At 43.2% G+C, this 26438-nt stretch overlaps 1 protein-coding gene across 1 annotated transcript in view; it reads right to left on the bottom strand.

The window, feature by feature from the left end:
- The window catches only part of LOC126106432 (esterase FE4-like), a 201960-nt gene extending 180720 nt beyond the window's left edge, over nucleotides 1-21240 (bottom strand). Inside the window, exon 1 of the mRNA XM_049912712.1 lies at nucleotides 21054-21240. Coding sequence (XP_049768669.1) covers nucleotides 21054-21203 — 150 coding nt within the window. The 5' untranslated portion in view covers nucleotides 21204-21240. The remainder of the gene's footprint in view (nucleotides 1-21053) is intronic.
- Nucleotides 21241-26438: the final 5198 nt, after the last annotated feature.

Here is a 26438-nt window from a genome sequence, read left to right as displayed (position 1 = left end):
GTGCCGTCAGTGCGAACAAGAGGTGACCGAGACGTGTAACCAATGGCACCCCATACCATCAAGCCGGGTGATACGCCAGTATGGCGATGACGAATACAGGCTTCCAACGTGCGTTCACAGCGATGTCGCCAAACACGGATGCGACCATCATGATGCTGTAAACAGAACCTGTATTCATCCGAAAAAATGCCGTTTTGTCATTCGTGCACTCAGCTTCGTCGTTGAGTACACCATCGCAAGCGCTCCTGTCTGTGATACTCCATGCTGCTGCAAACGTCGTCGAACTGTTGGTGCAGATGGTTGTTCTCTTGCAAACGTCCCCATCTGTTGACTGAGGGATCGAGACGTAGCCGGCAGAGGTGGCCGAGCGGTTCTAGGCGCTACAGTCTGGAGCTGCGCAACCGCTACGGTCGCAGGTTCGAATCCTACCTCGGGTATGGATGTGTGTGATGTGCTTAGGTTAGTTATATTTAAGTAGTTCTAAGTTCTAGGGGACTGATGACCTCAGAAGTTATGTCCCATAGTGCTCAGAGCCATTTGAATCATTTGATCGAGACGTAGGTGCACGATCCGTTACTACAGCCATGCGGATAAGATGCCTGTCGACTGCTAGTGATAGTTGGGATCCAGCACGGCGTTCCGTATTACCCTCCTGAACCTACCGATGCCATATTCTGCTAACAGTCATTGGATCTCGACCAACGCGACCAGCAACGTCGCGATACGATAAACCGCAATCGCGATAGGCTACAATCCGACCTTTATCAACGTCGGAAACGTGATGGTACGCATTTCTCCTCCTTACACGAGGCATCACAACAACGTTTCACCAGGCAACGCCAGTCAACTGCTGTTTGTGTATGAGAAATCCGTTGGAAACTTTGCTCATGTCAGCACGTTGTAGGTGTCGCCACCGGCGCCAACTTTGTGTGAATGCTCTGAAAAGCTAATCATTTACATAGCGCAGACTCTTCTTCCTGTTGGTTAAATTTCATTTCTGTAGCACGTCATCTTCGTGGTGTAGCAATTGTAATGGCCAGTAGTGTTTGTAAAGCCAACCTGATTTGTATCCTCCTGGTGACGCTACTAGAACCACTCTTATGCGACTGGCTAGAAATGTGAACAGACATCATTTTTCAGATGTAGAAGGACGCCTACGAGCTTTCGCTTATGTCGCAGAAATCCTTCTTCGTATTGCGAATTTTTTCCGTTGGTGTTATTGTATGAGAAATCATTGACTGGGGGTTTCGGAAGTTGAAAGTTGTGATGACAAAGTCGTTAGTGGGAGCTTTGTTATTATTGTAATGAACTGTGTTTTCTGCTGGCAAAACTGTAATGAAAGTAATGTCTTTACTGTTACACATTGGTAGCAAAGAGCGTGGTTTAGATAAGGTGACTTGTGTGTGATACCAACAGTATTTTACTTTGGTTGAGGAGAAGTGAAGTTGCTTGCTGGAGTAAATATTTCGCATTCAGTTTAGCAGATATTATTTATTGGCGTTCTGTTTCAGCATTTCTGCCATGAAGGTGTTTGGGGCAGTGGAACTGAGAAAGGAAAATTCAGTTTATGAAGATTGGCGAGCGTGATTCTTTCCTAATTTCAGCCAGCTAAGAACACCACTGAATGCTCTTCTTAAGAAAAGAAAAGGAAATCGAGTGAAGTCCATCACAACATGCGTCTTATCAGGTCTTGAAGAAGGGTTTAGCAACTGCTCCCGCTTTGGCCGATTTCAGTAAGAACGCTTCCACGACGGGAGTAGCGCCAATCCTTTTGCAGGAAGGAGCGTTCGGAAGACATATCTGACGAGTCAAAGGGACTGTAATACAATGTACACAGTCAAAGTTTATGTTCAGGAGTTCTCGGAACCGCGGTGATGCAAAACTTTTTTTGATGTGTGTATTTGTCTAGTTACGGTTCATGTGGTGTCACCGCCAGACACCACACTTGCTAGGTGGTAGCCATTAAATCGGCCGCGGTCCGTTAGTATACGTCGGACCCGCGTGTCGCCACTATCAGTGATTGCAGACCGAGCGCCGCCACACGGCAGGTCTAGTCTAGACTCCTTAGCACTCGCCCCAGTTGTACAGCCGACTTTGCTAGCGATGGTTCACTTACCACATACGCTCTCATTTGCAGAGACGACAGTTTAGCATAGCCTTCAGCTACGTCATTTGCTACGACCTAGCAAGGCGCCATATTCAGTTACTATGTCTTCTGAACAGATACTATTGTGACTCATGTACCGTCAAGAGCGACGTTCATCATTAATGGATTAAAGTTAAGTATCAAATTAGCTACGTCCGCTTTCTGAATTCTCATTCCTTGTCATTTTCGAGACCTCACGTCAGTATAGTCCTTCCCTCCTCATCCCAGCCTGCGCGAGCTAAAACGCGTGCATTTCGGCCTCCTCTAGTAACACGGTGTTGGCTCTTCTGCCAACACAACAGTTCACGTAGCCTTTTTCCATTGGAAGCCCAGTATTCAGTATACGAGCTGGAAGCTCTGACAGTCTTGTCGTCCTTCGAAAAGTTTATGTTACTCGTATATTTGGAACATCAACCATTTTTGTTAGAGACTGCCAATAAGGCTCTCGGCTGTGTGATAGCAAGATGAAGGCGGGTGGGACGAATCACTAGATGGGTGGCAGGTATTTCAGCTTTTCAGTTTAAAGTCAGACTTATCTGTCTTCCGGAAAATGTAGTGACTGATGGCCTGGGCCAAATGTTTAAGCAGAGGTCGGACGAATAGCTGGATGATGAAAGACACCTGGTGGTCACTCCGGAGTCACTGTGATGAGAACAATCTTATACGAGGTGCATTCAAGTTCTAAGGCCTCCGATTTTTTTCCTCCGGACTGGAAAGAGATAGAAACATGCGCATTGTTTTAAAATGAGGCCGCGTTCATTGTCAATACATCCCAGAGATGGCAGCACCGTACGGCAGATGGAATTTCACCGCCAGCGGCGAGAATGAGAACTGTTTTAAATACTTAAAATGGCGACGTTTTCCTTACTCGAACAGCGTGCAACATTGGTTTTCTGAATTTGCATGGTGAGAAACCAATTGAAATTCATCGACAGTTGAAGGAGACATGTGGTGATGGAGTTATGGATGTGTCGAAAGTGCGTTTGTGGGTGCGACAGTGTAATGAAGGCCTAACATTGTGTGACAACAAACCGAAACAACCTCGGGCTCGCACAAGCCAGTCTGACGACATGATCGAGAAAGTGGAGAGAATTGTTTTGGGGGATCGCCGAATGACTGTTGAACAGATCGCCTCCAGAGTTGGCATTTCTGTGGGTTCTGTGAACACAATCCTGTATGACGACCTGAAAATGCGAAAAGTGTCATCCAGGTGGGTGCCGCAAATGCTGACGGACGACCACACGGCTGCCCTTGTGACATGTTGCCGAGCAATGTTGACGCGCAACGACAGCATGAATGGGACTTTCTTTTCGTCGGTTGTCACAATGGATGAGACGTGGATGCCATTTTTCAGTCCAGAAACAAAGCGCCAGTCAGCTCAATGGAAGCACACAGATTCACCGCCACCAAAAAAATTTCGGGTAACCGCCAGTGCTGAAAAAATAGTGGTGTCCATGTTCTGGGACAGCGAGTTCGTAATCCTTACCCATTGCGTTCCAAAGGGCACTACGGTAACAGGTGCATCCTACGAAAATGTTTTGAAGAACAAATTCCTTCCTGCACTGCAACAAAAACGTCCGGGAATGGCTGCACGTGTGCTGTTTCACCAAGACAACGCACCCGCACATCGAGCTAACGTTACGCAACAGTTTCTTCGTGATAACAACTTTGAAGTGATTCCTCATGCTCCCTACTCACCTGACCTGGCTCCTAATGACTTTTGGCTTTTTCCAACAATGAAAGACACTCTCCGTGGTCGCAAATTCACCAGCCGTGCTGCTATTGCCTCAACGATTTTCCAGTGGTCAAAACAGACTCCTAAAGAAGCCTTCGCCGCTGCCATGGAATCATGGCGTCAGCGTTGTGAAAAATGTGTACGTCTGCAGGGCGATTACGTCGAGAAGTAACGCCAGTTTCATCGATTTCGGGTGAGTAGTTAATTAGAAAAAAAATCGGAGGCCTTAGAACTAGAATGCACCTCGGAGTGACAGGTCTGCCGCTTTGACGTTTCATCTCCTTTTGCGCTATGCAGTATAAGTTAGTCGAATTATCCACGATGAGACCGGCGAACGGGAACGTCACACGCTGGTATCTGCCGGGATTTCAGGGCTCCACTGGAGAGAAATTGCGATCCCTCCAAGAGATGGCCAGCCGCAACCTCGCGGTTTCGTACCGGCGATATGGAATTACAGGAGCTGCGTATCGCCGCTCTGCGGACGCTGGAACCACGACCGTCACCTGAAACTGCGCCGTACATCGAGATAAGGAGGCCTGTAGCGCTGCTCCGACTTGTTAGGGCCAATAGGACCACAATCTCAACACTTGTTCTCAGTTGCATCAACGTACACTCATGCTCATAAATTAAGGATAATGCTGATACATGGTGAAAGAACGCTCTGGTGGGCGGTTTGCGGGTTTAAATAACCTCGGGGTATGACCATGCGGTGCATTTGACCTGGTGTCGTCGCACGTTGGCGCTGACAGCAGTCCACATATGCAGAGGTGTGTTGGTGCATGTCAGAGTACGGTGCAGCGAGTAAGTGTGCTAATGGTGACTGTGTGTTGAAAATGGCTCAAAGCACACATATTGATGATGTTATGAGGGGTAGAATACTAGTGTGACTGGAGGCTGGTCAAACACAGCAGGGCGTAACACGGGCTCTCCTTGTGCCACAAAGTGTGATCTCGAGATTATGGCAACGATTCCAGCAGACAGGAAACGTGTCCAGGCGCTACAATACGGGACGTCCACAGTGTAAAACACCACAAGAAGACCGATATCGCACCATCAGTGCCCGCAGACGGCCACGGAGTGCTGCAGGTAGCCTTGCTCGGTACCTTACCGCAGCCACGAACTGTTGTCTCCAGACACACAGTCTACAGACGACTGAACAGACATGGTTTATTCGCCCGGAGACCTGTAAGGTGCATTCCATTGACCCCTGGTCACAGGAGAGCCTGTAAAGCCTGGTGTCAAGAACACAGTACATGGTCATTGGAACAGTGGTCCCAGGTTAGGTTCAGGGACGAGTCCAGGTATAGTGTGAACAGTGATTCTCGCCGTGTTTTCATCTGGTGTGAACCAGGAACCAGATACCGACCCCTTAATGTCCTTGAAAGGGATCTGTATGGAGGTCATGGTCTGATGGTGTGGGGTGGCATTGTGATTGGTGCACGTACATCCCTGCACGTCTTTGACAGACGACCTGTAACAAGTCAGGTGTATCGAGACGTCATTTTGCACCACTATGTATACGTTTTCAGGGGTGTAGTGGGTCCCACCTTCCTACTGATGGATGATAACGCACGACCCCACCGAGCTGCCACCGTGGAGGAGTACTTTGAAACAGAAGATAGCAGTCAAATGGAGTCGCCTGCCTGTTCTCCAGACCTAAACCCCATCGACCACATCTGGGATGCTCTCGGTCGACGTATCGCTGCACGTCTTCAAACTCGTACCATACTTCAGGAGCTCCGACAGGCATTGGTCCAAGAATGGGAGGCTATACCCCAGCAGCTGCTCTACCACCTGGTCCAGAGTATGCCAACCAGTTGTGTGGCCTGTGTACGTGTGCATCCCATATTGATGTTGGGGTACACGCGCAGGAAACAGTGGCGTTTTGTAGCACATGTGTTTCGGGACAGTTTTCTCAACTTATCACCAATACCGTGGATTTACAGATCTGTGTCGTGTGCGTTCCGTATGGCCTACGCTATTAGCGCCAGTTCTGCAATTATCCTTAATTTATGAGCATGAGCGTAGTATAACTTTTGTGTAGAATAAATCCATCAAGGTCTTTCTAGTTTTGGATAATTTCAGGTTGCGTTATCCACGTTTTGCGCCGTAGTAAATAGTTCCATCAGACAAACCATACCCTTTGCCAACCAGCCGCCACTCAAGGGAGTGTTAACTGTTCGTCGCATATTTATACTGCCTTTATATTATCTTTTATTGTCATCTCACTTTATATCTGTCTTTCTGTCGCTTTCATAATGAATAAACTTGTGCTATAAGTGTCATAAAAGATCAAGCCCATGTTGATATATTAATCACGTGTCAACAGTTGACTAAAATAATGACATGGTCACCATTTCATCAATATTATTTCAGCATTCAACCTCATTTGGTTTCTCATAAATGTGATAACATCTAATGCAGGTTATCAACAACAAACAGTGTCAAACGGCAAAATCAATTTAGCTGACGCATGGGGCAGGTAGTAAAGTGGAAGTTCTATAGTTAAAGTGATTGCCGTCAGTGCAATAACTCAGTCGCCTTCCAAAATGTTGTGGATTGGCAAGACAGCCAACCCACTAGGAGGAAGCCGAAAGGCACGCGTTTAAGCTCACGCAGGCTGGCGTGAGGTCTGGAACAGGACACGGATTTTAGACTTCAGAAAAAAGGAGGTAACTGGTAGAAAACTTAACTTTAATCCATAATAGGTGAACATCGCTCTTGACGGTACATGTTTTACAGCATCAATAGTAACTCGGAAAGGCGCCTTGTTAGGTCGTAGCAAATGACGTAGCTGAAGGCTATGCTAACTATCGTCTCGGCAAATGAGAGCGTTATTTGTCAGTGAACCATCGCTAGGAAAGTCGACTGTACAACTGGGGCGAGTGCTAGGAAGTGTCTCTAGACCTGCCGTGTGGCGGCGCGCGGTCTGCAATCACTAACAGTGGCGACACGTGGATCCGACGTATACTAACGGACCGCGGCCGATTTAAAGGCTACCACCTAGCAAGTGTGGTGTCTGGCGGTGACACCACACAAAACATACCGCAAGTCGAATGTAGTCTGAATTTGGCGACCGCTGCCAAGATCCTGAGCTGATAGCATCTTCTGTAATCATCAGATACAATTTCTGTTACAAGGGTTCTGTTTCCACATGTTGAAATTCAGTTGGTGCATTCAGGTAATTTAGTTTCGCGTAACAATAAGAATTGCTGGCGCTGAATACATTGATTATTTGTAAATTTTGTCTGTGTTGTTTGTTTATATCTTCATTCATTGGTTGTTACGAGTTCTGTGTCACTTGCTGATTGTTCCTGACGGAGAACTGTGTTGTGTTAACGTGTCGTATGCTAGATTATCTGCGGTTTTCCCATTTTGTCGTAGATTAGTTTTGTTTTTATTTTATATGTTGTCAGGGATTTAGAATTAGTGGCTCGCCAGAGCTAATTTCAGGGTATAATTCTGTGGGATTGCGACGAGGAGCAATAGCAATTTTCTGGAGAGTAGCAATCTCATTGCATGCTCACTAGGCCGGCCGTTGTGGCCGAGCGGTTCTAGGAGGTTCAGTCCGGAACCACGCGACTGCTAAGGTCGCAGGTTCGAATCCTGCCTCGGGCATCGATGTGTGTGATGTCCTTAGGTTAGGTGTAAGTAGTTCTAAGTTCTATGGGACTGATCACCTCAGATGTTAAGTCCCATAGTGCTCAGAGCCATTTGAACCATTTGAACCATGCTCACTAGAAGCAATGCACGTTTGCTCCAAAGTAGTGAGAATATTCGAATCTCATCACAAATGGATCAATGTGAGACTCGTAGCACTGATATAGAGAAAGATGCAGAGAATTCTCAGTCGAATGCAGTAGCTGACCTTGCAGATTTGTCGAATGGGGAATTTTCTGATTATGACCAGAAAATTCAGTCAGAAGAAAACGCAACGGTGAAACCGCAGCTGAGCGCCATATCCACAGAAGCGCCAAAGAAACTGGTATAGGCATGCGTATTCCAATACAGAGATATGTAAACAGACAGAATATCCCGCTGCGGTCGGCAATGCCTATATAAGACGCCAAGTGCCTAACACAGTTGTTAGATAGGTTACTAATGCTACAGTGGCAGATTATCAAGATTTAAGTGAGTTTGAACGTGGTGTTATAGTCGGCTCACGTGCGATGGGACACAGCATCTCCGAGGTAGCGATGAAATGGGGATTTTCCCGTACGAACATTTCATGAGCATGCCGTGGAAATCAGAAATCCGGTATAACATCAAATCTCCGAGATCGCTGTGACTGAAAAAAGATCCTGCAAGAACGGGACCAACGACGACTGAAGAGAATCGTTCATCGTGACAGAACTGCAACCCTTGCGCAAATTGCTACAGATTTCAATCCTCGGCCATCAACATGTGTCGACGTGCGAACCATTCAACGAAACATCATCGATATGGGCTCTGGGAACCGAAGGCCCGCTCGTCTACCCTTGATGTTGCACGACTCAAAAGCTTGACGCCTCGCCTGGACCCGTCAACACCGACATTGGACTGTTGATGACTGGAAACATGTTGCCTGGTCGGATGAGTCTCGTTTCAAATTGAGTTGAGCGAATGGACGTGTACGGGTATGGAGAGAACCTCATGAATCCATGGACCCTGCACGTTAGCAGGGGACTGTAAAAGCTGGTGGAGGCTCTGTAATGGTGTGTCCTGAGCAGTTGGAATGATACGGGACCCCTGATACGTCTAGATACGACCCTGACAGGTGACACGTATGACCACCCGCATCTATTCATATTCTCTGTGCATTCCGAGGGACTTGGGCAATTCCAGCAGGACAATGCGACACCGACACGTCCAGAATTGCTACAGAGTGGCTCCATGAACACTATTCTGAGTTTAAACACTTGCGCTGGCCACCAAACTCCCCAGACATGAACATTATTGAGCATATCTTGGATGCCTTGCAACGTGCTGTTTAGAAGAGATCTCCACCCCCTTGTACTGTTACGGATTTATGGATATCCCTGCAGGTTTCATGATGTCAGTTCCCTCCAGCACTCCTTCAGACATCAGTCGAGTCCATGCCACGTCGTGTTGGGGTACTTCTGCGTGCTCGTGGGGTCCCCACACGATATTAGGCAGGGTACCAGTTTCTCTGGGTCTTTAGTGTGTATAACGTGGCATGGCGGAACAATATCGCTTATTTTGTACATTCTAAAGGTAGTTTGGACTTACGTTTTCCGCTTCGAGATTTCAGTTTAGTCAACGACAAGAATAAGTGCGGCAAAGCAAAAGGGATGTTCGTTTTATGGTTCCCGTATCCTTCCTGCAGTCACTCTTAATTTATCTACAAATTAGCAGAGTCAGAACACTGGTAACACTTAAGTGTATGGCGGACACCAGGACGCAGTACGTATATAATGCCTACATTGTAACCTCGAAAAAAAATTGTAAGTTTACATTTAAATGTGAATTTATCCTTCAAATTTTCGAGTAATTTTAGTTTCTGTTTCTGATCCTTGGTTGTTTATGGAAGACAACCATAGCACAGCACTAATGATTATAAGTTTTATTTCTAGCTATTTGAGAAACGTGTAATAGTCCACTTTATTGGAATGTCATTTGTGTTTTGCCTGTGTTTTTTCTCTTTTTTAATATTTGCTATGCATTCAGTTTCATACGTATTAAAACATGTGTTGTAAATGTTTGAGGTTAAAAAACAATTAATAAATTGAGACAGTGTTATTCAAGATGGGGCAAACATGTGTTCCGGACGAGTGGACACTGTTGGACGTGAATGCATGCATATAACACCACCCCGTGAAGCGCACACCAAGTGTTCCACACCGGTTCCGAGCGAAATGCGGCCTATATCACTGTAATTGAAGCTAGTTACGTGACCACAAAGTCGTGGGCCGGTCGTTGTGGCCGAGCGGTTCTAGGCACTTCAGTCCGGACCCGCGCTGCTGCTACGGTTGCAGGTCGCATGTTCGAATCCTGCCTCGGCTATGGATGTGTGTGCTGTCCTTAGCTTAGTCAGGTTTAAATAGTTCTAAGTCTAGGAGACTGATGACATCAGATGTTAAGTCCCACAGTGCTTAGAGTCATTTGAACCATTTTGAACCACAATGTCGTGGAAACAGAGTGGCCATTTGTTTGCTGATAAGTTTAATGCTGTCAAAGTGCCAACAAAGAGTGTCATGCAACGCCTAGTCCGAAAATGGACAGGATCTGTTTTGAACAAGGCTAGAAACATTCCGAAACGTGCCCGCTCACCTGAAAACGTGGCTGCGGTTCAGTAGAAGATGCTTCAGAGCCCTACTAAATCAACCCAACACCTGTCGCAAAAGACCAGCATATCACGGCGATCGTGCGGAGGAATACTCCACCAGGACCTGTGCATGCGTCATTACCGAGTGTCTGTTGTTCATGCATTAAAACCAGCACATGCTCCAAAGCCCTCCTGTATTGTGGGTGGCTGTTCACTGAGATTAACAATGAAAGAATTCGGAGTAGTGCTTAAATCACTTAATAAAAGCAAGTCTTCTGGTCCAGACTGTATACCACTTAGGTTCCTTTCAGAGTATGCTGATGCATTAGCTCCATACTTAACAATTATAAACAACCGTTCGCTCGACGAAAGATCCATACCCAACGACTGGAAAAAAGGTCACACCAATATTCAATAAAGGTAGTAGGAGTAATCCACTAAATTACTAGCCCATATCATTAACGTGCTGAGGGAATTAGATTAGGAAATGAGACACTTAAAGTAGTAAAGGAGGTTTGCTATTTGGGGAGCAAAATAACTGATGATGGTCGAAGTAGAGAAGATATAAAATGTAGACTAGCAATGGCAAGGAAAGCGTTTCTGAAGAAGAGAAATTTGTTAACATCGAGTATAGATTTAAGTCTCAGGAAGTCGTTTCTGAAAGTATTTGTATGGAGTGTAGACATGTATGGAAGTGAAACATGGACGATAAATAGTTTGGACAGGAAGAGAATAGAAGATTTCGAAATGTGGTGCTACAGAAGAATGCTGAAGATTAGATGGGTAGATCACATGAGGAGGTATTGAATAGAATTGGGGAGAAGAGGAGTTTGTGGCACAACTTGACGAGAAGAAGGGATCGGTTGGTAGGACATGTTCTGAGGCGTCAAGGGATCACAAATTTAGCATTGGAGGGCAGCGTGGAGGGTAAAAATCGGAGACCAAGAGATTAATACACTAAGCAGATTCAGAAGGATGTAGGTTGCAGTAGGTACTGGGAGATGAAGAAACTTGCACAGGATAGGGTAGCATGGAGAGCTGCATCAAACCAGTCTTAGGACTGAAGACCACAACAACATCATCATTGACGTCGATATGCAGCAGGATTTTGGAACATATACAGGGTTATTACAAATGATTGAAGCGATTTCACAGCTCTACAATAACTTTATTATTTGAGATATTTTCACAATGCTTTGCACACACATACAAAAACTCAAAAAGTTTTTTAGGCATTCACAAATGTTCGATATGTGCCCCTTTAGTGATTCGGCAGACATCAAGCCGATAATCAAGTTCCTCCCACACTCGGCGCAGCATGTCCCCATCAATGAGTTCGAAAGCATTGTTGATGCAAGCTTGCAGTTCTGGCACGTTTCTTGGTAGACGAGGTTTAAACACTGAATCTTTCACATCACTATGCGTGAAACTTGCCCGTACGCGTTCAACCGTTTCTTCGCTCACTGCAGGCCGACCCGTTGATTTCCCGTTACAGAGGCATCCAGAAGCTTTAAACTGCGCATACCATCGCCGAATGGAGTTATCAGTTGGTGGATCTTTGTTGAACTTCGTCCTGAAGTGCCGTTGCACTGTTATGACTGACTGATGTGAGTGCATTTCAAGCACGACATACACTTTCTCGGCTCCTGTCGTCATTTTGTCTCACTGCGCTCTCGAGCGCTCTGGCGGCAGAAACCTGAAGTGCGGCTTCAGCCGAACAAAACCTTATGAGTTTTTATACGTATCTGTAATGTGTCGTGACCATATGTCAATGAAAGGAGCTACAGTGAATTTATGAAATCGCTTCAATCATTTGTAATAGCCCTGTATTGTGTTCGAACATTATGAATTACCTCGCAAAAAAAAGGTCTATTGACACAGAGTCATTATGGATTTAGAAAACCTCGTTCTTGTGAAACACAACTAGCTCTTTATTCGCATGAAGGGATTTAAAATTGATTCCGTATTTCTGGATTTCCGGAAGGCTTTTGACACTGCACCACACAAACGGCATGTGTGAGTAAGACAGAAGTGATTTCTGTCGTCCCCCCAGTTAGCTACAGACCAATAGCAAAAATGGCTCTGAGCACTATGGGACTTAACTTCTATGGTCATCAGTGCCCTATAACGTAGAACTACTTAACCCTAACTTAAGGACGTCACACGCATCCATGCCCGAGGCAGCATTCGAACCTGCGACCGTAGCAGTCGCGCGGTTCCGGACTGAGCGCCTAGAACTGCTCGGCCACTGCGGCCGACCCCCAGTTAGTGTCACAGGCTCTTTGCTGTTCTTTCTCTATAAAAACGATTTGGGAGACAATCTGAACAGCTGTCTTAGGTTGTTTGCAGATGACGCTGCCGTTTATCGATTAATAAAGTCATCAGAAGATCAAAACAAATTGCAAAACGATTTAGAAGAGATATTTGACTGGTCTGAAAAGTATGAGGTCATCCACATGAGTGCTAAAAGTATCCGTTAAACTTCAGTTACATGATAAATCAGTCAAATCCAAAGGCCGTAAATTCAGCTAAATACCTAGTAATTACAATTACGAGCTACATAAATTGGAGGGAACACATAGAAAATGTTATGGGGAAGGCTACCTAAAGTCTACGTTTTATTGGCAGGACACTTAGAAAATGTAACAGACCTACTAAGAAGACTGCCTACACAACGCTTGTCTGTCCTCTTTTAGAATATTGCTGCGCGGTGTGGGATCCTTACCAGATAGGACTGACGGAGTACATAGAAAAAGTTCGAAGAAGAGCAGCACGTTTTGTATTATCGTGAAATAGTGGAGAGAGTGTCACTGAAATGATACAGCATTTGGGCTGGACATCGTTAAAACAAAGGCGTTTTTTGTTGCGACCGCATCTTCTCGCGAAATTCCAATCACCAACTTTGTCCTCCGAATGCGAAAATATTTTGTTGACTCAGAACTACATAGGGAGAAACGATTACCACGATAAAATAAGTGAAATCAGAGCTCGTACGGAGAAATATAGGTGGTCCATCTTTCCGCGCGCTAAACGAAATTGGAATAATAGAGAATTGTGAAGGTGGTTCGATGAATCCTCTGACAAGCTCTTAAATGTGATTTGCAGTGTATCCACGTAGATGTAGATGTAGAATAGCTAATAGCTTGGACGTGGATCAGTTTATGTCTAATGAATCCTGGTTTCACCTGAGTGGTTTTGTCAAGTCACAGAATCACAGGTTCTGGCGTCGCAGATCACTCTTCACAGGACACAGCCACAGCCCGTACTCTACACACTTGTTAAACACATACTTTTTAATATTTTGAACATGACTGCACTACAGCAACGGTTACAGAACAGCAGGAACAAAAGACAGCTAACCAGATGCAATAAATGGTGGTTTTCAAAAAACGTTGACCACGGTTTCGACGGATTTAAACCCGCTTTCTTCAGAAGACCAACAAACTTCACATAAGTAATTCATTCAGTAAAAGCTGTCTTCACATGACAAGCATCAGGAATGGTCTGTATGTCATATGTAAAAGTTAAGGCCCCTAAAAACAAGTGCTTGTCCCATCAATGAAACCAAACACTTATAAAACAGTCCATGTTAGTAGCTACATGCTATTTTAAGTGTTTGGGTTTACTAATGTGACAAGCCCTTGATTGTAGGGGCCTTAATTTTTACATATGACATACAGACCATTGGTGCTACATGTCATGTGGAGACAGCTTTTACTGAATGAATTACTAATGACAAATTTGTTAGTCCTTCCGAAGAAGATCGAAACCATGGTCAAGGTTATTTGAAAACTACCATTTCTTTCTGCAGATGAGGTAACCATTTCGAGAATAATGATTAGATTATTTTGTACGTGAAATGTTTGCTGAACGGCAAAATTTGCAGATTTCTACAACAAAGGTCTCCATTACGTCATCTTTTGTTGGGAAAAGTGCGTCACAATGCAGGGTGAATATGTGAATACTAAGTTAGTTCTTCCACAGGTCGGACTACAGTTTACTTTCTCAAGTAATGCAGTGAATCCAAAAAGTATTCATCTAGCTGTGTACATTTTTTTAAGTTATGTTGTTTAAGTGGGTAGGACGTGAAAAATTTAAAAAATTTGATTTTTCAATAATATGCCTATTTCGTAGCGCAAATTTTCCTGAATAGTTTGATGTACAAGACATATTTATTTGAGAGTTTATAAGGCACGTTATTTGGTCTTAAGTGTACCAAGATGCAGCGCCACACCACTTTGCACAGCATTCTTCTGTCATACGTATTTCGCTCTGTAGAATTCGAATATTTATATTTGCGGCAGAGATTGTCATACGTGAAAGAAAGGACTGTTTATATCGATACTTTCTCTACTGCTATCGACGTGCATTGTTTTGATCGCTGATTTTGTTTGTTCTCCGTTTTGAAAGGTTTGCAGTGTGATGATGTGAATTTCGAAACAATTTTCATTTCGCTAAGTTGTTCTGTGGTCGTTTGTGGCATATTATCGCACAAGATGCCGCCTAGAATTCGTTGCTTCAACGGTAAACAACGTCACCAGCGCAACAGGTACACAGTAAAGGGTGCTGCAACCAATGTTACACCAGTGGCTGAAGATTGTAACCAAAGGTCAAGTGCTGGTGGTGAAGAATATCATCACAGGAGTTCTCTACCAACTGCTGCAATGAAAGCCATCAAACTTGTATTCAGGGGCTTTGCAAATGAAAATTTATTGAAGAAATGTCTTCGTGGCGGTACCCAAGACCCAAATGGAAGTTTTAACCACTGTGTATGGGAAAGATTGCCAAAAACCATTTTTGTGGGAAGAAATGCACCTGCTATTGGTTTTTATGATGCAGTTGCATGTTGTAATGATGGTGTGCAAAGCAGAAAATACGTTTTAGAGAAAATGGAAATTAAGCACGGAGTGCAATACACCAAAGTTTTGTATGCAATAGACAGAGAGCGCGTAGTAAAATCAGATAAATCATTTTTGGAGGTGATGAAATGAAGAAGAGTGCATCATAGGTATCTGAGAAGGAAGAAAACCGATTTAGAAAAGGAAAAAGAACCTGCCTATCGTGCTGGACAGTTCTAAAAAAATGCCAAATACAATCAGAAACTTTAACGGCCATTTTCCGCAAAACACAATTTCTGTACTTAGGTATATGCAACGTCGAAAATAAATATTCTATTACTTTCAAATTTGGTATGCTTATTAAAAACAAACTTCTTAATGCAAAACTTTAGAATTTTACAAGTCTATTAAAAACTGCGGTAAAAATTGAGATAATTAATTATAAAACTTGAGTTTTTTCTAAATTTGAAGTTTACAATTTAACGGTTCATTCTTTTTTTTTTCATAGGTTAAATAAATTCTAGTGTTTCATACACCTGTAAGTATGGTTTGCATTCTGCGCAAAATTTATGGAAGACTGTCTCTTACGTATGAAGAAACTGTACCTATAGCAACAAATGGAGCCAATAAAAAGTGGAAGAGTTATGATATTTCACATGTTGTTGTTGTTGTGGTCTTCAGTCCCGAGACTGGTTTGATGGAGCTCTCCATGCTACTCTATCCTGTGCAAACTTCTTCATCTCCCAGTACCTACTGCAACCTACATCCTTCTGAATCTGCTTAGTGTATTCATCTCTTGGTCTCCCCCTACGATTTTTACCCTCCACACTGCCCTCCAATACTAAATTGGTGATCTCTTGATGCCTCACAACATGTCCTACCAACCGATCCCTTCTTCTAGTCACGTTGTGCCACAAACTTCTCTTCTCCCCAATCCTATTCAATACTTCCTCATTAGTTATGTGATCTACCCATCTAATCTTCAGCATTCTTCTGTAGCACCACATTTCGAAAGCTTCTATTCTCTTCTTGTCCAAACTATTTACCGTCCATGTTTCACTTCCATACATGGCTACACTCCATACAAATACTTTCAGAAATTTCTTAACATCGAGTATAGATTTACCTATAATCCATGTTAAGAAATTTCTCTTCTTCAGAAACGCTTTCCTTGCCATTGCCAGTCTACATTTTATATCCTCTCTACTTCGACCATCATCAGTTATTTTGCTCCCCAAATAGCAAAACTCCTTTACTACTTTAAGTGTTTCATTTCCTAATCTAATACCCTCAACATCACCCGATTTAATTCGACTACATTCCATTATCCTCGTTTTGCTTTTGTTGATGTTCATCTTATATCCTCCCTTCAAGACACCATCCATTCCGTTCAACTGCTCTTCCAAGTCCTTTGCTGTCTCTGACAGAATTACAATGTCATCGGCGAACCTCAACGTTTTTATTTCTTTTCCATGGATTTTAATACCTACTCCGAATTTTTCTTTTGTTTCCTTTACTGCTTGCTCAATATACAGATTGAATAACATCGGGGAGAGGCTACAACACTGTCTTACTCCCTTCCCAACCACTGCTTCCCTTTCATGTCCCTCAACTCTTATAACTGCCATCTGGTTTCTGTACAAATTGTAGATAGCCTTTCGCTCCCTGTATTTTACCCCTGCCACCTTTAGAATTTGAAAGAGAGTATTCCAGTCAACATTGTCAAAAGCTTTCTCTAAGTCTACAAATGCTAGAAACGTAGGTTTGCTTTTCCTTAATCTTTCTTCTAAGATAAGTCGTAAGGTCAGTATAGCCTCACGTGTTCCAGTATTTCTACGGAATCCAAACTGATCTTCCCCGAGGTCGGCTTCTACTAGTTTTTCCATTCGTCTGTAAAGAATTCGTGTTAGTATTTGAAGCTGTGGCTTATTAAACTGATTGTTCGGTAATTTTCACATCTGTCAACACCTGCTTTCTTTGGGATTGGAATTATTATATTCTTCTTGAAGTCTGAGGGTATTTCGCCTGTTTCATACATATTGCTCACCAGATGGTAGAGTTTTGTCAGGACTGGCTCTCCCAAGGCCGTCAGTAGTTCCAATGGAATGTTGTCTACTCCGGGGGCCTTGTTTCGACTCAGGTCTTTCAGTGCTCTGTCAAACTCTTCACGCAGTATCGTATCTCCCATTTCATCTTCATCTACATCCTCTTCCATTTCCATAATATTGTCCTCAAGTACATCGCCCTTGTATAGACCCTCTATATACTCCTTCCACCTTTCTGCTTTCCCTTCTTTGCTTAGAACTGGGTTTCCATCTGCGCTCTTTATGTTCATAGAAGTGTTTCTCTTATCTCCAAAGGTCTCTTTAATTTTTCTGTAGGCAGTATCTATATTACCCCTAGTGAGATAAGCCTCTACATCCTTACATTTGTCCTCTAGCCATCCCTGCTTAGCCATTTTGCACTTCCTGTCGATCTCATTTTTGAGACGTCTGTATTCCTTTTTGCCTGCTTCATTTCATATGTAAAAAAAATATATTTTATGTTTTTTAACTTCCACTACTACTATGAGTGTGAATCATGAATCCTTCTGGTCGTACTGACAAAATTTTATGAATTTATTTGTAAAGGGATAGACAGTGGAAATTAAATTTCCTGTGGTGCCTCTCCTGGTCCAAGTCGGCCCGTTTGACGTCCTTCCCCCATGAAGTAAGTCTGAGACACGTGCGTAAAAGTGAACACAAAACGTGAAGAAACAGTTCTGTGGAAAGTGTCTCAGTAAATTATTTTTATTGAAAAAGAATGGAACATATACATTCATAACTATAACAAGATTAACAAAATAGAAAATGTCATACAAAAGCTACTTCACAAACCACAGTCTGAATACGCCTAAAATTCGCGCCCAGGGACGAAACTTCAATATTGATTCACGGCACATTCACTGGAGTGTCAACCGTCCACAACTAGAGCCAGCCACCTGTTGTTTTGAGCGACGCCGGAATAGCGCTGTTAGTAGCATGGGCCGTAACGATAATGAACAAGGGCACCCATGTCTGATGCCTGGGGGCAAAGGGGGGGCATACCCCTTCCCCCACCCCAGCCCCCCCCCCCCCACCCCGCTCCTAGTGCTCAGGGAATGGAAAAAAATAATGTAGTCAGCTGTATTTCTTTCGATAACGGGTATTCTTTTTTATACAGTATGACTACCACAGCCTAGTATTTTATCAAAAGGACAACGTCGTTAGCAGTGCCAGAACTAGAACTTTCTACGGCTTCTTACAAGTCGCCATTCGTCTTCCAAAATATTAAAAAAAAAAAAAACTCCGTACTTCCAGATCTAACCCCGCGCACCTCCCCCAACAAATTATCTCATGGGCGCCCTTGGTAGGGAGACGACCCTAACTGAAAGAAAACTTATTCTGCGCCTACATAATCATGGTAAATCCTCTTACGAGATTACTAAAATATTCGGCAGACCTAGATCGACTGTTCAGATTGCTTTTGTGTAACCAAAACATTGAGAAACCAGCCATGGACTAGGCGCCCTCGTTAACTGACCGGTGCAGACGTGAGTTTCATCGTGAGGATAATCAACAGAAATCCTAAAATCAGCGCCCCTAATTTGACTGGGGAGTTGAGAGTCGAGAGGCAAGAAGATATTGACTACACAGAAATAACTGCAAGAAGTACGGGCATAATGGCAGAGAAGCTAGCAAGAATTTTGTGTCAGTGAACAGAATTAGAAGAAACGTCTTAATTTTACCCAGGAACATAGATTTCGCAACCAAGTCTTCACGATTAGTGTTATGTGTTACATATTCGGGTTGGACGACAGGCGAATGGTGTGGCGCAGAATCATGTGCTCATGGTGAAGCACGATGGGGGTTCCCTGATAGTGTAGGGGTGTATGAGTGCTGCACGCACTGAAGAGCTACGTTTTATAGAGAGCACAATGGTCTAAAAAAATGTATATTAAGATTTTAATGTAAAATCTAAATGCTAAAGCCGAAAAATTAAATCTCCCTGAAATTTATATTTGGACAACGACCGGAAGCATACAGTTAGAAATACCGAAGATGTGCCTTATGAACAGCTCACCGAAACAGCTCAGCACCTCTACTCAGAGAACAGGTATTAATCCAATTGGGCATTTTTGGAATCTGCTGGAGGATAACATCAAAAAATTACAGTAATGTCTTAGAAAGAGCTCTTCATGAAGAATGGGACAAAATTAAAATCTCTATGGCGGCTCTATGCCCAAACGACCGCTAGCAGGAACAACTACAAAAGGAAACTCCATTATACGTCAATTTTTTAAATTTAAACCTTGTTTCCGTGCTCTAGAGCAGTGGTTCCCAACAGGTAGTCCGCGGACACCCAGGGGGTCCGCGAGCTATGCCAGAGGCGTCCGCAAGATGATATTAGAATAAAAAATACATTAAATATATTTCGTATGATAACAGACTTTTTTGTTTTGGCCGCTTCCTGCATTAGCAGAGTTTTAGCGAACGCTAACTTCTGCGTCTAGCGTCTTCCTAGAGCCAGCTGACACTAGCACACTCTAGCGCAAAACTAGAATTAGATAGAGGCAAATAGTTCTGCTGTATGCCGTTAGACTGCGTGCGCTGCCTCTTTGCAGCTGACAACTGACAGTCAATTTACACAGAAACTCGCATTTCATACGACAATCGGCCATTGTTAATTTATTGCCAGTGCTTTTACAGACCGTAGAAGTTTCAAGTTTGGAACCTAATATTTCAGAAATAATGGATTTAAAGGTTAGATTGACCTCATCTCACTAAAAACTGAGCCGGCCGGAGTGGCCGTGCGGTTCTGGGCGCTACGGACTGGAACCGAGCGACCGCTACAGTCGCAGGTTCGAATCCTGCCTCGGGCATGGATGTGTGTGAAGTCCTTAAGTTAGTTAGGTTTAATTAGTTCTAAGTTCTAGGTGACTGATGACCTCAGAAGTTAAGTCGCTTAGTGCTCAGATCCATTTGAACTAAAAACTGAAAACTAAAACTAACTGTATACTGAATTGAGTACTCTGTTGTAACTGTATTTTTGCAAGTAAATAATACGTTGTGTGTTTTCTTATTTTTCACACATGCTACTGTATGCAATGTCAAGTGTAGTACACTTGAAAGACCAATACACTCAGGTTTAATTTTTCCTCTCATTTTCAGTTCATACTCAATTTTTAATTTCAGACGGCAATCGTCCATTGTTAATTTATTGCCAGTGCTTTTGCAGACCGTAAAAGTTTCAAGTTTGGAACCTAATATTTCAGAAATAATGGATTTAAAGGTTAGATTGACCTCATCTCATTAAAAACTGAAAATTAAAACTAACTGTATACTGATGGAGTACTCTGTTGTAACTGTATTTTTGCAAGTAAATAATACCTTGTGTGAAATTAGTGTTTTCTTACTTTTCACACATGCTACTGAATGCAATGTAGTACACTTAAAAGACCAATACACTCAGGTTTAATTTTTCCTCTCATTTTCAGTTCATACTCAGTTTTTAATTTTTTTAAGGAGTTTGTTGTACTAAACACCCAGATTTGAAGACAAAGATTTTGAGCAATAATCAGAAATTTAATAATAACAATGATGGCTTAATTGAAAAAGTTTTAAGCTCAATATTTTTTCAATAATGAATATGTCAATATTTTTCTAAGTACCAAAAATAGAAAACGTATAAAAAGACTCTTAATTTGGCTTTTTTTTAGGTACGTGATGCTGTGATATGACAAGGTACCAATCATGCTCGATGAGGGGTCCCTCGAGAAAATTTTGTTGGGAACCCCTGCTCTAGATGTCTAAAATAACTCGGGGAAATACTTTGTGATGTTGCTTTTGTACGGCATTTTCTATTTTGTTAGCCCTGTTATCACTAGGAATGTATTTTGTTCCTTGTTTTTCAGTAAAAACGAGTTGCTTAGGTAATTTCCACAAGATTAGCACTTCAGATTTTGCATTCCCTTCCTGTCACATCCCAAAGACTTAATTTTTTGATAAATGTGCAGCTGTGCGTCGGCACCAACTCGAGTTTGCCACTCACCTTGAAGCGGAGCGGTCCGACGGGCGGCGCCGCATAGGGGATCCCCAGGAAGGAGCAGTAGGGGAACCCCCACACTGTGCGGCAGCGGAAGCCCAGCAGCTCTCCCTGCGAAATGCGCACCTTCACCGTCTCCTGCCCTGCGCCCGCCATGCTTGCCGCTGCGTCTGCTGCCACTGCAGAGTACGCGGCAGCGGGCTGGACTGCTCCAGCACGTTGCGTAACTGATTGATAGCGCAGCCGGCGGGAGAGATAACAACATCCTTTTTGCAAGTCATCCGGCTGCGCGCGGACTGCTGTCTGGAGACGCTAAACTAACGACTAGCGTATCCCACTCTTATTTCTGTGGGAACCAGCAGGAACCCCTTGCTGACAGCTACATAACAATACATCCTCAGGCCATCCAAACCTTAATGTCGATTTTATGTAGATTTCTTGAACATTCTGCACGTTCGAATACAATAAATATCTTTGACAAGAAAAGCGTCTGTCGACCAATCAATATGGATTTCTCGCTCGAGCGAAACTCGCATCCCTTATAGTCACACGATACCCTCCGAACCCGGATGAAGGGACATTCGGACATTTCCGGAAAGTGTTTGTCACAGTATCACACTGCAGGCTGTCAGTGAAGGTCCAGGCAAATGGAATAGATTCTCAGACAGGCAAATTGATCGAAAAGTTTTTAAGCAATAGAAAACAGGGACAATGGTATAGTCAGGAGTGCTCCAGGAAAGTCTGATAGGACCGCCCTTGTTCTCGACATACTGTTCATTAACGATCTGTTGGGTAAGGTGAGCAGCGATGTACGCCTGTTGCCTGATGATGCTATTGTTTATGGGAAAGTTTTATCGCTGAGTGACTAAGAAGATACAGCACGACTTGGACAGAATTTGTAATTGGTTTGAAGAATGGAGGCTTGCTCTGAAAGTGTAAATGTTTAAGTTAATGAAGAGGAGTAGGAAAAACCATCCTGTAATCTTCGAATACTGCACTAGTGATGTGTACTTGACACTAAAATGGTTCAAATGGCTCTGAGCACTATGGGACTTAACTGCTGAGGTCATCAGTCCCCTAGAACTTAGAACTACTTAAACCTAACTAACCTAAGGACACCACACACATCCATGCCCGAGGCAGGATTCGAACCCGCGACCGAATCGGGCGTGCAGTTCCGGACTGTAGCGCCTAGAACCGCGCGGCCACGTACTTGACACTGTGATGTCGATTAAATATCCCGTGTAAATCTGTAAAGCGCTATGAAATGCCACGGTTAACCCCCCCCCCCCCCCCCCACACACACACCACCAAACAAAACACTTGTACTAAACCTCCAAGTTTAGGTACTGGGGGTCCGTTCAGGAGGACTTACAATACGATTAGCTGCGCTTTCCCATCCAAGGTTTACGAGATTAAGACGATCCATCCTTGGGCTACGTTAGTGAGTCATCGTGTAGGATTCCTTCTACCTCTTTTGCCGAGAAGTTCCCGACGTTTATGTCCCTCACAGAAGCAGTATCAGTGCTGTCGGGTTCCCTGTAAAGTGGAATTCTACTTCCTATCATTCTAAGTGGCACAGCAATAGGCTATATTACTCGGAATAACTTTACGATGTATTTATTCACTAAACATAATTAACTGATTATGTCGGCACAATTGATGCTAATTAACTGAAAACTAACAGTTTTCTGAGAGCATGGTCGTGCGACTGAACCATGTCTACGTCGGACAACTGTGGCGCAGAACCTATACCTCATACTTGTGATATTTCCTATCCGTTCGTACAGTTTCCTTAGCTCAAACATTAGTCATTTACCTATTAAGATGGTCGATATCTGACGTATTAATATTGTAAGAACTCATGAACATTCTTCTGACAGGTTTGATGTGGCCCGCCACGAATTCCTTTCCTGTGCCAGAGGAGAACTTGGAACTTACGTCTTCAATTGTTTGCTGGATGTATTCCAATCTCTGTCTTCCCCTACATTTTTTGCCCTCTACAGCTCCCTCTGGTACCACGGAAGTCATTCCCTCATGTCTATACAGATGTCCTATCATCCTGTCCCTTCTCCTTGTCAATATTTCTCACATATTCCTTTCCTCTCCAATTCTGCGCAGAACCTCATCATTCCGTACCTTATCAGTCCACCTATTTTCAACATTCATCCATATCACCACATCTCAAATGCTTTCACTCTCTTCTGTTCCAGTTTTACATTGTTTCACCACCATACAATACTGTGCTCCAAATTTCTTCTCCAAATTAAATCCTATGTTTGATACTATAATCCGTTTAACATAAGAATAAACCTGATCCAAACAGACAAAACGCGATGATTATTCAGAAGCCGTAGCACACGTATACTGGTGTTGTTACAGTCTTGGAAGTAGGTCCTACTAATGTATTACAAATCTTATTACCAGTAGATTATCCGTGCGCTGGTTCAAATCACAGCAGTATCATCTTTTTTTTCTCGTTCAATTTGAAATGCCTACATCTTATAATTATAAAAATGGCTCTGAGCATTATGGGACGTAACATTGTAGGTCATCAGTCCCCTAGAACTTAGAACTACTTTAACCTAACTAACGTAAGGACATCACACACATCCACGCCCGAGGCAAGATTCGAACCTGCGACCGAAGCGGGCGTGCAGTTCCAGACTGTAGCGCCTAGAACCACTCGGCCACATCGGCCGGCTTCATAATTATAAAACTCATCATTATTTTTATGAATAATGCACGTCTTCTTGTTTCTAATTAAGTATTGGACGCGAAATTCCTGTTTCCATTTCAAATATAAATTCTTAATTATCCATGTCTTATGAAAGACTGTTCATGAAAGTTGTTTAAATTAAGAAAACATAACAATTTAATTTTTAAGGCAAAAATGAAAAACCAAATGGTCTTTATTTGGACTACATCTATCGCTTTGTGCCACAGAGGTAGATAAGTATCTCAGAACATTGAGCACATCATACAAATGCTCCATTTTTACACTTGCTGTTGTTCCATTACAACATGAACCAAACAGAACTGATCTGGAGCCAAGCTGCGGGATTTGGCCCGAGAAGTAACAAGACTGTTAAACTGCCAGACGTACTGGAACCAACGCACGCAGCTTTTTCACACGTCTCTGCCGAACGCTGGCGGGATGTACAATGGCTCGTCATAAAAGAAGAAGAGAAAATGCTGCACCTGGTCGGCTTCCTGGATTCTCTTGTTGATAGACTCGTTATCAACGCAGCAGGTGACAGTTCCAGAAATGAAATATATTTCTCGGTTTCGGGTAAGGAAGGAACTAAGAGATTACCAGACGACTGACTGTAAGTAATACCTTCATTGGCTTCAACATTTAACAATACGGTTAAATCCTTCAGTACTCTCTTACGTTACACACAGCTTATGTAAAGCAACTACCTTGTTTGTTGTTAAGTCTGCAATTTTCATTATTTTTCTTCTTCATTATAATAGTACGTTAGCTAAAAACGATAATGTGCTGAGGTTTTCATCTAGTTGTCTAAGGTGCGTATATTGCTTGTTTCTTTTTATGTGTGAACTGCAACTAGTCATATCCCTGCAGGCTAGCTGCTGTCCAAGTTAAATGCGCCGGTAAAGCTGTTGTCCCGAATTATGGTTCAAATGGCTCTAAACACTATGGGACTTAACATCTGAGGTCATCAGTTCCCTAGACTTAGAACTACTTAAACCTAACTAACGTAAGGACATCACATACATCCATGCCCGAGGCAGGATTCGAACCTGCGACCGTAGCAGCAGCGAGGTTCCGGACTGAAGCGCCTAGAACCGCCAGGCCACTTCGGCCAGCTAAGGTTTATTCTTATGATGAACGGATTATAGAAGACTTCTCTTGGCCAGAATGCCCTTTTAATCCAGCACTAGTCTGCTTTTGATGTCCTCCTGTCTCTGTCTGTCATTTATTATTTTGCTGCCTAGGTAGTAAAATTCCTTAACTTCCTTTACTTCATGACCATCAATCCTCATGTTAAGTTTCTCGCTATTTTCATTTCTGCTACTTCCCGTCACTTTCGTCTTTCTTCGGTTCACTCTCACACCACATTCTGTATTCGTTAGACTGTTCATTCCAATCAGCAGATCATGTAATCCGTCTAGACTTTCAATGAGGATAACAATGCCATAAGCGAATCGTATCATTCACAAACTTTCACCTTGAATTTTACTTTCTTTCCTGCTTGAACCTTTCTTTTATTTCATCATCGCTACTTCGACGTATAGATTGAACATTACGGGCGAAAGACTACATCTCTGTCTTACGCCCTTTTAAATCCGTGCACTTAGTACTTCGTCCTCAACTCTTATTATTCCCTTTTAACTCTTCTACATATTGTATATTACCTGTCTTTCGCTATAGCTTACCCATTTTTTGTTGTTATAGTTTCGACCATCTTGCAGCATTTGACATTGTCGAACCCTTTTTCCAGGTCGACAAATCCTCTGAACGTGTCTTGATTTTTCTTCAGTCTCGCTTATATTATGAACTGCAACGTCAGAATTGCCTCTCTGTTTGTGTTTACCTTTCCTACAGCCAAATTGATCGTCATTAACATATCCTCAGTTTTCTTTTCCATTCTTCTGTCTATTATTCTTGTCAGCAAGTAGGATGCATCAGCTGTTACGATGATTGTACGATAATTCTGGACTTGTCAGCTTTTGCAGTCTTCAGAATTGTGTGAATGGTATTTTCCGAAAACCAGACGATATGTCGCCAGGCTCATAGGTTCTACACACCTACGTGAATAGTTGTTTTGTTTCCACTTACCACAACAATTTTAGGACTTCTGATAGAATGTTATGCGTCCCTTCTGCCTTATTTGGTTTTCAATGTTCTATTGTAATTCTAATACTGGAATTCTCTTCTTCTGTCACATCAAACATATATTGCACCTCATATGGGTCTTCAGTGTATTCTTTCCACCTATCCTCTCTTTCCTCTGCATTTAAAAGTGGAATTCCCGGTGCATTCCTAATGTTACTACCCTTGCTTTTAATTTCACCGAAGGTTGTTTTGACAATGTCGGCACTAGTACAGTGTATATCCACCTTTCGCAGCAATGCAGGCTGCTATTCTCCCATGGAGACGATCGTAGAGATGCTGGATGTAGTCCTGTGGAACGGCTTGCCATGCCATTTCCACCTGGCGCCTCAGTTGGACCAGCGTTCGTGCTGGACGTGCAGACCACGTGAGACGACGCTTCATCCAGTCCCAAACATGCTCAATGGGGGACAGATCCGGAGATCTTGCTGGCCAGGGTAGTTGACTTACACCTTCTAGAGCACGTTGGGTGGCACGGGATACATGCGGACGTGCATTGTCCTGTTGGAACAGCAAGTTCCCTTGCCGGTCTA

Source organism: Schistocerca cancellata, chromosome 10, assembly GCF_023864275.1.
Source record: "Schistocerca cancellata isolate TAMUIC-IGC-003103 chromosome 10, iqSchCanc2.1, whole genome shotgun sequence".
Taxonomy (NCBI): Eukaryota; Metazoa; Arthropoda; class Insecta; order Orthoptera; family Acrididae; genus Schistocerca; species Schistocerca cancellata.
This window is presented reverse-complemented; position numbering and strand designations above follow the sequence as displayed.